Raw genomic sequence first — 14,128 nt, forward strand, 5'->3', positions numbered from 1 at the left:
ATCTCAGCTGACCTGAGCTAGGCTAGACAGCACCGTATGTGATTTGGGGGGCATGTAACAAATAAAGTGGGGGGATAGCTCCCTTTGATGGACACCCAGCCAGCCAGTTAGCTGTAAAATCCCTCTTGATAGCTGTTCTTTACTTGCTTTACCTGTAAAGGGTTAAAAAGTCCCCGAGGTAAAGAAAAAAAAAAGTGGGCACCTGACGAAAAGAGCCAATGGGAAGGCTAGAACTTTTAAAAATTGGGAAAGAAACTTTCTCTGTCTGTTGTTCTCTGGGCTGCAGGGACATGGAGCAGCAACGCTATAAGCAGAAATGCTGAGTCAGGTTTGAACCAGGTATGAAAAAGTATCTTCCAAACCTAGAAGAAATTATTTGGACAGGGAATGTTTATTTAGACACAATCAGGTTTATTTCTTATTTTGGCTTGTGGATCTCCTCTGTGCTAACCCCTTATGCCTTTGTTTGCTTGAAACCAGTGGCGTATCTAGGTGGAGCGAACAGGACACAAGAAAAGGTGCCACCCACTTGTACTCGCCAAGCGGCGCTCCGGGTTCTCGGCGGCACTGAAGGCCCCCGCCGCAGAAATGCTGCCGAGAACCTGGAGCGAATGAAGGCCCCCGCCGAGGACCCAAAGCATGTGAAGGCCTCTGCCGAGAACCCGAAGAGCGTGAAGGCCCCCACTGCCGAGGAGCTGGAACGCGTGAAGGCCCCCGCCGCCGAAGACCCGGAGCGCTACCAGGTGAGTAAAAATTAAAAAAGGAGCCTATAAATTAAAAAGGCGCCACTTGTGCTCAGAGGGGGAGCAGCCGCCCCCGCCCCCCCTCCCGGCTATGCTACTGCTTGTAACCTTTAAGATGAACCCCCAAGAAAGCTAGTTTGGGTGCTTAATTTTTGGAATTGCTCTTTTAAAATCTAGCAAAAGCCTAAGTTCTAGATGTATTTTGTTCCTTTTTGTTTTTAATAAAATTTACCTTTTTGAAGAACAGGATTGAATTTTTGGTGTCCCAAGAGGTTTGTGCATGTGCTGTTTGATTAGCTGCTGGCAACAGCTAATTTTCTTTGTTGTTGTTTTTTCTCAGCTCTTCCCCGGAGGTGGGGTGAATGGGCTTGAGGGTACCCCACAGGGAGGAATTCCCAAGTGTTCCTTCCTGAGTTCAAGGGGTTTTTTTGCATTTGGGTGGTGCCAGCGTTTACCAAGCCAAGGTCAGAGAAAAGTTGTAACCTTGGGAGTTTAATACAAACCTGGAGTGGCAAATACTAATTTTTAGAATCCTTGCAGGCCCCCAGCTTCTGCACTCGGAGTGCCAGAGTGGGGATTTAGCCTTGACAGATGGGTATATGGGTTTCAACATTACCAAATCCTATGGGTTGTATTAGTGGAAGTGGAGATGCTCCACATCAAGCCACTGTACTGGAGGGGTAAGGATCCTTTCCCCCAAACACTTTTTGAGCAGAGGTCCAACATTTATTCTTAAGAGAAATATGAACTCTTACAATTTGTTTCCTTGAGCTTACTGTAGAGCATGAATATAACACTTTACAATCAACATTCTTAACTATTTCTCTGCTGATCATTTTAACATAAATATCAGCAACTTTGGGATTGTAGGCAGAGCTTTAAACTGGGGCAGAGCTGGAAGAGAGTACCAATACGACTGCTTTTCTCCCCAGTGTGACTCCTAATTATAGGTAGTGGCAAAAAATTAGTATTTTTGTTCTGGTAGCAATAAGTTATGATATTTGGACTTTTGAACAAATGATCAAATATTTGTATAAAAGAAAGTGTAAAATCTGCTCTTTATTGGTGGTTTATAACTATATTAAACAAAAGGAAAATACCATTTACAATTATGTGCTGAATGTTCCCATATGACTATGGTTAGAGAGACAGTCAACAAATTCTGAACTTAAAACTTACCTTTTTAAAAAAAAATTAGGATTCCGACATCCAGAGCAGCCATGGAATGCTGACTCCGCTCTCCGTGATGCCCCAGCATACACTAGTCTGATAATGGCATACTCATCATGGAACCCCAAAGCAGACTGGAGCCAGGATATGTATACAGGGGGTAAGGACTAAACTTTTATTTTTTAAATAAACACACACACACAACCACAATATTATGCAGTTTTATAAGATTTTTAAAAATTCTTATTTTATATCCTACGGGACATAAAATAAAGAATATTAGGAATCTTACAAAACCATGCAATATTGTTCAAAAAGGGTGGTGGTGGAAGGAGAAAACTTACCTTACCCTTATAGGCCTGCTCCATTCTGCAGCGGGGTTCGGTGGAATGTGTGACATCACCAGTCTACCGTGTTCTAGTGATGTTACACGGAGAGGGAGCTGGTGAACTGCAGCTGCTTTGGACATCAGACACCTAAAGAAAAAAATTGGTAACTTTTAAGTTCAGAATGTTTTGAATGCCCTTCTTACCTTAGTTACGGGCAAAATCCTACAACAATTCTTACTCAGTCCCACTGGCTTCAACAGGCATTCTGAGTGACTAAAAATGCAGGATTTGACCTTATGGGGGCATTCAAAATATAAAACACAGGTGCTTCCATTTTAGTTAACAAGAAAAGTGGCTGCATGTCAATGACATGCATTTTAATGTCTGCAACATAATTTCCAAATAAAAATTATGTATAAAATATGTGGCTTTAGTTGTCATCTGAGGAACAGAACTGGAAACAAACAAAAATCTGTGAACGGTCTTTCATATTCAGAAAGGAGAACTTCTAAAAAACTCATTGCACATCTCTGCATTAATTATATAGTTAAGAATTTATTCTGTGGCTATGGAATTGGCAGGGAAATGATCAGACTTCAGCTCAATATGCTTCTTTAAAAATATCTGGTTGGGACTTCAAGACGTGCAGGGAGAGCCTAGAAAACCAAGCTGTTCCTACAAATGAGGCCTCAGCCTTTCAGTGGCTGTCTACTAATATTAACAGTACTTCCTTTAACAGAAAATAAGACTTAATTTCTAATACAAAATAAAAATAATTTGTTTCTCTTAGCTCTCATGCACTCTCTTAACAGGCAAATGTGCCAGACTACAATAAAAAACTTCTGTAGATCCTCACATAATGGTTAACTGTTCTTTTCCCCATCAGTGGCACAGCCCAATTTTACCTGGTTAGTTACAACAATGTTCTCCACATAACAGAATCCTGAGAAGAGTACAACTACCAACAAAGTGATTGCTGGACTATCTGGAACAACCAAACCTCAACAGTGATCTCCTCAGTGAAGATAGCGCTATACATCCAGAGGTTCTCAAACTTCATTGCACTATGACCCACTTCTGATAACAAAATTACTACATGACCCCAGGAGGGGGACCGAAGCCTGAGTCTGCCTGAGCCCCGCCATCCCAGGCCACTGAGGGGAGGAGGGGAAGAGTCAAAGACTAAGCCACACTGTGGGGGAGCAACACCCAAGCCCCATCACCGAGGGCTGGGAGGTGTGGGGGGAAAAGCCCAAAGGCTTCTACCCCAGCTGGGGGGCCTGTAACCTGAGCCCTGCCACCCAGTGCTGAAGCTCTCAGGTTTTGGCCCCAGGAGGTGGGACTCAGGCTTTGGCTTCGGTCTCAGGACCCAGCAAGTCTTAACACCAGCCATGGCGACCCCATTAAATTAGGGTCGCGACCTACTTTGGTGTCCCAACCCACAGTTTGAGAACAGCTGCATGAGACCTTTGCTATACTAAATCCTTAAACAACTACTGCCAATTATGTTTTATCATGAAAGATCAACAAGCTAATATACTTTCAGAAATCATGCAAAATACAACTGATTACATCAGCACTTTTCTTTCAGAAATTGGTCTTAAAAAACAGTATCAATGAAAATAAAGAAATCTTGTTTCTGTTTTCAGAATACTGAGGCATCACAAAATGAAAGCAAATTAGCAATAAGACTTCTAGCTGCTGATAATGTATGTCTTCATTTTGTGGTTTAGTCTTTCTTACAATATGCCTAATCAGAGAGATACTGTCAGCCCATTCAGCCAAGTGTTCTACTTTCCCTTACGGAAACAAAAATTATCATTTCATTAGCTAATTTACAGCATCTTATATTTTAAAGAAAATTTGGAAAAGCTTAATTCAAAAATAGCAGACATTTTTTCTACTCTCAGTATGAGCTCTGTAAATTTTATAAGCCAGTGGCTCTCAACCTTTCCAGACTCCTGTATCCCTTTCAGAAATCTGATTTGTCTTGCGTACCCCCAAGTTTCACCTACTTGCTTACAAAATCAAACACCAAAATACAAAAAAGTGTCACAACACACTATCACCGAAAAATTGCTTTCTTTCTCATTTTTACCATATAATCCTAAAATAAATCAATTGGAATATAAATATTGCACTTACATTTCTGTGTAGTATATAGAGCAGTATAAACAAGTCATTGTCTATATGAAATTTTAGTTTGTATTGACTTTGCTAGTGCTTTTTATGTAGCTTGCTGTAAAACTAGGCAAATATCTAGCTGAGCTGATGTACCCGCTGGAAGATCTCTATGCACCCCTGGTTGAGAACCACTGTTATAAACTAACCTGAGACAGTAAGATTCTTCAACACTGGACTAGTCATTTGTTGCTCTCTGTCAAAAGAAGCTCCTGGTTTTTACCAACATTCATTTTCTTAACACATTACAACATATACTATATGCCATCTCTTGAAGATTTACAGGGTTTTCCTTTATAGATACTAACAAACCTGTTAAATTCCCTTCCAGTAGTTGAATCTTCCACCCTCTTAACTGCTGATAACCAAACATTTCCCTACCTCTTTTCATGCCAATATTTTAAAGAAAAGTTAGATATTTAATTATAACTACTGCTGATGTTTGGATATGTTGTCTTAACTACTTTTGAAGATTAATATATACCTTCAGATACATAAGGCACTTTAGAACAGGTGTGGGCAAACTATGGCCCATGGGCCATATCCAGCCCTTCAGATGTTTTAATCCAGCCCTCAAGCTCCCGTTGGTGAGCGGGGTTGGGGGCTTGCCCTGCTCTGGCACTCCAGTCAGGGAGCAGGGTTGGGGGCTTGCCCCACTCTGTGTGTGCCGTGGCTCCGCACAGCTCCCAGAAACAGCGGCATGTCCCCCCTCCGGCTCCTACACATAGGGGCAGCCAGGGGTCTCTGCACACTGCCCCTGCCCCAAGCACTGCCCCCTCAACTCCCAATGGCTGGGAACCATGGCCAGTGGGAGCTGTAGCAGTGGCACTTACATACGGGGCAGTGTGCAGAGCTGCCTGGCTGTGATTCCACATAGGAGCCGGAGAGGGGACATGCTGCTGCTTCCGGGACATGCTGCTGTAAGCGCCACCTGGAGCCTGCCCCCTGACTCCCTTCCATATCCCAACCCCCTGCCCCAGCCTGATCCCCCTCCTGCCCCAGCCTGATCCCCCTCCTGCCCTCCTAACCCCTTGATCCCAGCCCAGAGCACCCTTCTGCACCCCCAACCCCACTGCAGAGCCCACACCCCCAGCCGGAGCCCCTCACCTCCCTCCCTGCACCCCAACCCTCTGTCCCAGCCCAGAGTCCCCTCCCGCACCCTGAACTCCTCATTTCTGACCCCACCCCAGAGCCTGCATCCCCTCTCACACCCAACCCCAATTTCATGAGCATTCATGGCCAGCCATACAATTTCCATACTCACATGTGGCCCTTGGGCCAAAAAGTTTGCCCACTCCCGAATAAGAGGTTTCTATAGATACATTAGGATATGTCTGTACTGCAATAAAATACCTGTGGCTGGCCCATGTCAGCTGAAAACAAAATGGTGCTTATTGCTAATGTATCTGAGTGCGTCTCAGACATTAACTAGGGATAGATCTGTATGTACAGTGCTGTAGCAGTAGGGTTGCCAGGTTTCTGGTGTTTGACCAGAATGCCTGGTCAAAAAGGGACCCTGGAGGCTCCCGTCAGCTCTAGATGTAGAGTGAAAATAAAATGTTTCAAGGGTGTGATAATTTTTACAGTTTTTTTTATTCTAATGGAAAGTGAGTTGCATGTATAAATCCCTGTACATTAAGAGGAAAACATATTCCTTACTCTCCACCACAATGTAACCCAAAAGCAAGCCCAGATTTTGCCCTTTGTGGTTCTACTTTGTTAGTAGATCATCTTAATTTTCAGTTTGTTACAGCCTGCTATTTTTAAGAGGGATAAAAGTCCATTCACCTTTCCAACTATTTACTTTTCCATATTTATCTCAGGCAATAGCTTTACCTATCTTTTAAGTTTCACAAATAATACAGAAGAAAATTAAGAAATATAACAGGCAACTCCTTATGGCAGTGTTTCTCAAAGTATTGTGCATGTATGACTGGCAACATGTACCACAATCAATAGGTTTATCAAAACGAGAACCTGCTATAACTACATTGACCAAATATTATGGAGGTGGTACTCAAAGAACAACTGTGTTTCATAGGTTATAAATGTTATGACCTAACATGTAATACACAGCTCACAAAAGTAAATCAAAGAGAATGAAACTAAGAGGCAACTGAATGACAACAAAAGTATTCTGACCGCACATTCATAAAAAACAAGCAACAATTCCACGTGTGCTGAATGAGAAGACTCCATAGGCTTCCTTAGTTTATCAGTTAGGGAGCTTCAGTGAATTCACTAAAATTTTGGTAGGACCCCAATCAATTATTTAGGATTCCAAGAATTTCAGCAAGCAAGATGTAGCAAGTTAGTTACAAAACGGAATGTCTTCCCCTCTGTAAAATTTGGTTACTTAAATGTTCCATGTATAAGTGTGATAATACATGGCCTGGTGCTGGAATCAGAGAGGTAGGAAACCCAGTGGTTCTGCTTTTCCCAGTCCTCTCTTCTGGACAGAAACTAGTTATTGTAAATGGACCTGAATTCTGAACACCACATGCTTTACATTAACTGGCCAAAGTAAAATCACAAAATCTACATCAGTCATGTCTGCCCTTTTCATCCTGAGGGACAAACATAGTTTCTGAAAGCTCAAGGGGGCAAAATCAATATTTTGAGGCAGGTGCTTTGCCCTATTCTACTCCCTTTATACCACTCAGACAAAGAAAGTGAGGAGAAACCACCCACTAGCCTCAACCTGGAGATTCCCCTGGAGCTACAGCTAGTATAGCCAGCTCCTGTGCCTCCCTTTTTACATCCCCTGGCACAAAGTGTGTGTTGGAAGTGAGAAGAGGAAATGGGTGGAGTGCACTGTGCTCTTGCTATCCCTAGCTGATGTATGGTCCCTCCTAGAAGATACTGCCAGCTAGCATGAGTCAAAAGCAGCCTCAGGATGCACCAACCTGGGCTGGGGCAGAGAATTAGGGAGCTGTAACTGGTTGATAGTTTTCAGCTTCTCCTCTTTTTACCCTCTCTGGGGCTGCCCTGGCCTATGTGGGGAAGGGGAGCCAACATCCTTTGCTAGCTACTCCCCTAGGCTCAAGCTGATTTGTTCAAGTTCCTTTTCCTGCATCTCTTTGACTCCCACAGCCCAGCAAGAAAGCAAGCAATGAATTAGCCAGATTTATTCCCTGCAGTGCAACAGGTAAGCTAGTAGGGGAGCTGCTGGCCAGCTGCAGCAGGGAAAGGACAGCAGCTGCTCAGGGAGCATCTAGCTCACATCAGAGGTACTGCTGTGAAGGGCTGGGGCAGCAAGGAAAGTGGTGCGCAGCAATTTGGCAGGATGCAGCGATGGGGCTGATTCAACTCCAGTTTAAAAATGAATGGAGTAGCTCATTTGCAATTCATAATCAAATACACATTTTCTTCCTAACAGGTCATCCTCAAAGGCCACATGTTGGACACCAATGATCTATGCCATTAGGCTGCTACAAATCTAGCAGTAATCAGGAGATTGATCTTCTTCTGCACAGTTTTTCTTGATGGAAGAACATTACCCACGACTAAAGCAAAAGATATTAAATTGTACAGAGGAGTCTAGGATCAAGCTGCTTGATATATCCAGACACAGAATGAGTGAAAAACTTTTTCAATAGGTCCATTGTTTTCATTATTGCAGGCGCCGCTGATAGTAACACTGATAGCTAAATTAAGGTTGCCTAACACTTTCCATTATACAAACCCATTTTCAGTTGCTTATAATTTTGTAACACTTAAAAGCATAAGGGCTGAAATTTTCCATGCCACAAGTCTAACTCAGGCTGAACTGTCTTGGAAATTTCAGATACAATTGTTTAGCCATTTCAGAAAATGACATCTGAGTAAAATATGCTGTTTTTCCTATGTTAAAGAAATCTTACAACTGTTTAATTAAGAGGCTCTGGCACCTCCATGTTTTTGAGCAGGGACTTGAAACTTGGCAGCACAGTTACCTTAGTATCAAGGATGTGCTTATTTGCTATTCCTGTGAAAATCCACCCAAATCTGACCAAACTACAAGACTCTAAAAACTGTAGTTTGCATGTGCTCAGAAGTATGCTAGCTTAGCAACTAAATTCTCTGAAGATTTACTCTGCACTGAGCATGCTCCATCTCCTTACAGTTCCTAAGTGCTGACAGGGGGTCAGTTACTAGGAGTACTGAGAGTAGGAGTACTGTCTCTCCTGTGTTCTGAATGCTCCTGTCACTAGCACCCAAGCAGCAAGGAGAGGGAAGATGTATGAATGTATTGATGTATGTATGAAGTATGTAAATATGAAGAAAGAAGTCTGGAATGACTAAATATCAGGAATAAAAATCCCTGGCCTAGTTAGGCTCTGGCATCAATTCTGCAGTTTCTAAGAAGTTAACTTCTTCTGATAACAGTCTCTCATGAAAAAAATCTCTTAAGATATGAGGAAGCTGGTTTTGAACTAGAGGGTGTGCTCCTCCCATCATCAGATAAACTCAAGAACTCTCTGGTCCTAAGAAACATTTCCAAATCTGGCAAAAATGAGGACAGATGGTCCCTAAATGGAAGAATAAGGGTAAGGCTACCAAAGTCCTCTGGTAAATCTTCATACTAGCATTTTAGCCAGCATTACAAAAACCTGATGGCCCTGAGACCAATCAAAAAGATTGTTTATGCCTCCAATAGCCCTTATCTTTTCCAGCTCACTAGCCCTAGATCCTTCGTAAGACTGGAATCCACCTAAGGAGGAAAAGCAACTGATGGAATTGGCCCTTCTGATACACCTTTTCTTCCCTTCAAATAGCAGGCCTATCACCTTTGCCTGCATCTTTATTGACAGACCAGAATTTCATAGTTGTGTGCCTACAAGCAGCATTGATTACAACCAAAAAGAAGTGAGTAGACAAAATCCTAATATTTACAAAAAGCAGTAACCTGCACAACTATGGACTACGCAACACGCTGTAGCAGTGACCAAGTTTTAACAGAGTAAGATAAGAAAAATCTAACTAAATTTAATACAACAACTACACAGGGAGAGAGTTATATTACATGACAGAACAGATTAGTGTAGAGAAACTGAGGGATGACTTGTGGGTAGGAGATTTTATACACTGTTTTAAAACAATGGGTTTGAGGGACATACATCCTCCCCCCAGCAATGTTTCTCTGTGGCAGGAAAAAAACTCCTACAGTGGGGATCAGCAGGGGGAATGTCATGAAGGAGAGAGAAATTCCAGTTGCTTCAAAGGGGTCATAACTCCAAAAAAAGGCCTCTGATAATTCGCTTCTTCCAATGATCCTGCAAGAAGAGTTTCAGTGTCACTCTTTGGACTGCCACACAGAGGGAGGCAAAAACAAAACAGGCCTCAAGAAGAGTACAGCTCATCCCAAGACCATCAGATATAAAAAGCTACTGAACTTTTTTTGGGCAACAAATTAAAAGAGTTTGTTCTAAACTATCAAGACGTGATAACACGCAATATAACATAGGAACTGACATACCATATCAGACAATGGTTCAGGTAGTGCAGTGTGCTGTCTCTGAGAGAACTAGATGTTTTAGAGGAAGTTGCAAGAAACCTCATGGCAAACACTTATGGAATTGCCTCCCAAAAAGGGAATGTTATTCTTAGGGTTTATCCACAGGAAGACTTAGTGGCACTAGCCTGCCATGCAATAACTGTCTCTGTAGATTCTGCTACTGCATATTAGAAGTCCAATAGTACACTTTGACCTACGCACTACAGAACTTTTAGTGCGTGGTAACAGGGTTCACAAGGCCAGTTAGTGCATAGCAGGCCAGTGTGCTGTAGATTTACACTCCAGCTTGCCACTCACTAAGTTTCCATGTGGATAATCCCTTAACTTCTGTCAGACAGAGACTGGCCCATTACCTGAAGAATTAAAATTTATATCAATTCTATTTTTTAAATTTCTTATCTAATTTAACTGTGGATGTTACAACTGTGCCGGTCTTATTAGCAACATAAATCTATTTGACGCCTCCTAACCTCTTAGTTGCAATGACATCTCCTGGCAATAAACTCCACAGGTTAATCATGTGTTGTAAAGAATTACTTCCTTTTATCAGTTTTAAATTTGTTGCCTTATGATTTCACTGAATATCTTTTTGTTCTCGCATAATGAAAAAGAGTAAACAGAGCATATGATTTACCTTTTCTATCGCATTATTTCGTATCATTTCCGCTATTGTTTATTAATTCCCCGTTTAGTAATCTCCTCTTTAAATGAAACTAAATGCAGTCCCAGTCTTTTCATGTTCTTAAATTTTTATTTTATTTTTATGTAACATTTACATTGCTGTAGTCCCTAGAGACCAACCGGATCAGGTCCTCATTATGGCAGACCTTTACAAACATATGGAATGTGATGGTCCCTCCCTCAGAAAGCTTTACATGGAAGTCTTTTCCTGACTCTGTGCATTATTTGTATCGGTACTCCCCAGGATTTATGCTATATTCTTTTAGAGACAGGGCGACCAGAACCGGGCATATATAAAGGCATTGTTACATTTCAGCTTAATGAGCAATTATGAAAAATTTAGATATTTACATACCCTTCTAAAAGCCTTGCTGTTATTAGATAATCCATTATAGGAGGAACATCAGCAGAATTCACATATAGCTATTAATCTGTACTGGTGTACATAGATATTACTTCTATATTACTAATCTCTGCCATTCTGGTAAACCTCTCTCGCATTATTAGTCTTGAAACCAAGCTGCAGTCCTGCAGCTGCAAAATAATTTCAAATGGGGTCCATAACTCCGCTTTGAGTGTTGTTCTAGGCATCATTCTGAATTTTTAAAGTAAAGTCTCTATTTTTCATAGTCCAGGTTAACATTTAATACCTCTTCCATTTCTCTAAACCTACCAAATCCACTTTTTTTCTTTTTTTTGCAAATAGAATATTTGTTGTATCAATAACCTAAGGGGACCTGAACATATGTCTTCAAGCACCTAAAGCAATATAGGCTGAATAGCCTGATTTTCCTTCTAAAATACAGAGACAAAGTCATTTAAAATTGTTAGGCATTTCCGTGGCATTTTTAAGAACTCTATCGATCACAGTTGCCATAGATGAAACTTTTATCAAGAGGCGGAAAGGAGAACAGAGATCAATAGTAGAAGGGGTTTGAGCCAGAGAGTCAAGAAAACAAATGGGTTCCACCACTTATGCTTTTAAAAACATTCATCTTGGTGGGAGACTCTCCCTCTTTGCCACCGCACCCAATATCTGCTGGATTCTTTGGTCCAATGGGTCTGATTTTGGCTTCTTGGCAACAGAGTCTTGGGTTATGTGGCCCAATGTCCGCTAGGTATGAATCTGTCCCTCAATCCCCACTCCAAGGCCAGATGGAATGATCGTGATGCGTTGCCTCCCGTGAATGAACACTTCAGCAGCTGACTATAAATACAAAAGTCAGGCTAAGCTGAATCTGACTACAGATTTGTGGAAGGGGAGGAGTCAGACATCAGCATAGACATTATGTGGCTACATCACAGGGCCCTGTGTAACCATGTATGTGGCTGGAAATCTAAGCATGACCACAAATATGTGAGGATTCCATACACTGAAGTAGTATCAGAATGTGGCCCCAAGAAAAGGTGCTCACAGAATAAGTACAAATAAACCTACTCTGTCTAAGGTACTATTGCCCTGCCCAAGCTTTACTGAATCAAAACCATGAAAAAATATTTAGATTGCTATATACTTATTAATTTCACTGATTCTTGACAGTAATTGTGAACTGAACACTAATATAAAGATATGATGGAAATAAAAAATAAAATCTTTCTAGCTAGTTAACTCTAGAGGCTTCCATACAGCTACTCGTAAGACACACATTCTAACAATTGACAGGCTCCAGAAAATAACTGGAACAATTTTATACCCATAAAAAAGAAAGTTTTTGAACATCACATACCGATTTCTTTCTAATGTTCTCCAGATCTTTGAGTTCATTCTCGATTTTTGTGATTAATTCCCTGAGTTCATCAAGATTAGTGCAAATAAGCTAAAAACAAACAAACAAACAAACAAACAAAAAAAGACTTGGTAATGCATCATTTAAAAACACACACTGAAGTTAAAAAAAAACTCATCTAAAAACACATTTTAATGCTTAAGTTTACCACTTGATCTTTTCTTCACTTCTGCAATTAATATATAACAAACAAGGAAAAAATCCCCATAACTTTTAGAGAAAAATCTTATTAGACAGACGTCAGTCTTCAAGCTTACATAAAGATGGAGTAGCTGAAATTTTGATACCGCTGGCTGCGTCTCCATATGTTCTTACATAATTTACACTTCCCCGCTTGTAAATGCCTGCGTCAGAGTCCAGGTACTTTCTAAAAGACAAACTTGCAGTGCAGAATGACACAGATCAGGAAACTTGCCCTAGTTTTAACTGTGCCTCTGAATACCTTTATGCATGCTCCAAACGATTCCTTAGCACTGAGCTGCAATTGAGCTAGTAAGGTCATTACACCTTATTTTTGTTTGTTTATACAAAGTACCAGTAAATAAGTGTAACTATCATTTAAAATAGAAAGTCAACAAAAGACAATGGGTCAAATTCAGCCTTGGTATAAGGAAGTACAATTTCACTGATTTTAATTGAGTTGCACATGTTTACACCAGACACCTATGAAAGGTAATCCAGAAAACACGGCTGTTTTCACAAAGTAACATGATTTGAACAAAAATAAAGCACTCAATATATCGTCACCGAATATTCTGTATACATTCCTGTTACTAATTTCTTCAACAGATGGCTTGTTTTCTTAATATTTCCTTTCAGACTCTGGCTGTTAACTTCCTGATTAACTGAGCTTGTCTACATTAAAGAGGCTGTGCGCTGCTGAAGTGGCTCTGTAGATACCACCGACACCAATGGGAGGGATTCTCCCACTGGCAGAGGGAACCCGCCTCTCCAAGAGGCAGTAGCTTGCGCTGTCTACATGGGGATTTAGGTAGGTTTAACTATGCTGCTAATTAGCGTGGATTATTCACATCCTAATGTAGTTAAACCAACCTAATTTTCTAGTGTAGACCAGGCCTATGAACACAAACATAATGTGAGCAACTAGCAGAAGAATTCTGGTTTACTAACATTTATGTCAACAATAGGCTTTTAATCTAGAAACCATAAAACTATAATTTTTTTACTCATATAATTGAATTTTAAGAACTCTAGGTCTTGGTGGAGGGGGTGTGTGTGTAAGATATCAGCTGACAACAACTTTTTTCCAGAGGCTATAACCCAGCACGGTTGGTCACTGGATTTAAAATATCAAAATAAGTGATACCAAAAAACATTCAAGTCTGTCTTCAAAATGTTCACTAACGATTACAAACATAATTAAATCTTTTAACAACAGAACACAAAATAAAAAATGACAGAAGACAAATACTAATATTTATGGCAAATCATCAAATTATTCTAACGCACTCTGATTTCAGTTGTTTTAACCCAGGAAATTTTACAATGGGAACAAGTTAAAATAAAATTTATGTACACTGATTTGACTATTTTAGGCTCCAAGTGTCCATATGCCTACTTTCTCCAATACAATTTTTTGTTGTTGTTTCTGATACTTCCCTTCTCCAATTCTATTTTTTTAAAATAGCTTTGTTAATAAAATACAGCATAGACTCTTTTGTCAAGATACCGAGGTTTAAAAGACAGCTAATGCATATAGGCAATAATTACTTTCCATAA

General features: G+C 40.7%; 1 protein-coding gene across 14 annotated transcripts in view; it reads right to left on the bottom strand.

Annotated features, from left to right (window-relative positions):
* Positions 1-14,128, bottom strand: part of KIAA2026 (KIAA2026 ortholog) — a 118,168-nt gene that overhangs the window by 26,912 nt on the left and 77,128 nt on the right. For 4 of the 14 annotated variants that reach the window (XR_005225767.2, XM_037901903.2, XM_037901902.2 and 1 more), the window contains one exon: positions 12,329-12,418. The exons of 2 other annotated variants lie outside the window; for them this stretch is intronic. Coding sequence is in view for 6 of the 12 variants with exons in the window: in XM_037901903.2 (XP_037757831.1) it covers positions 12,329-12,418 (90 nt within the window). In the remaining 6 variants the exon portion in view is untranslated. Of the gene's footprint in view, positions 1-2,257; positions 2,390-8,030; positions 9,679-10,702; positions 11,809-12,328; positions 12,419-14,128 lie in introns of those variants that run through there. 8 more of the 14 variants (XR_005225765.2, XR_005225769.2, XR_005225768.2 and 5 more) reach the window with 6 other exon arrangements.

This window comes from Chelonia mydas, chromosome 5 (genome assembly GCF_015237465.2).
Source record: "Chelonia mydas isolate rCheMyd1 chromosome 5, rCheMyd1.pri.v2, whole genome shotgun sequence".
NCBI classification, from domain to species: Eukaryota; Metazoa; Chordata; order Testudines; family Cheloniidae; genus Chelonia; species Chelonia mydas.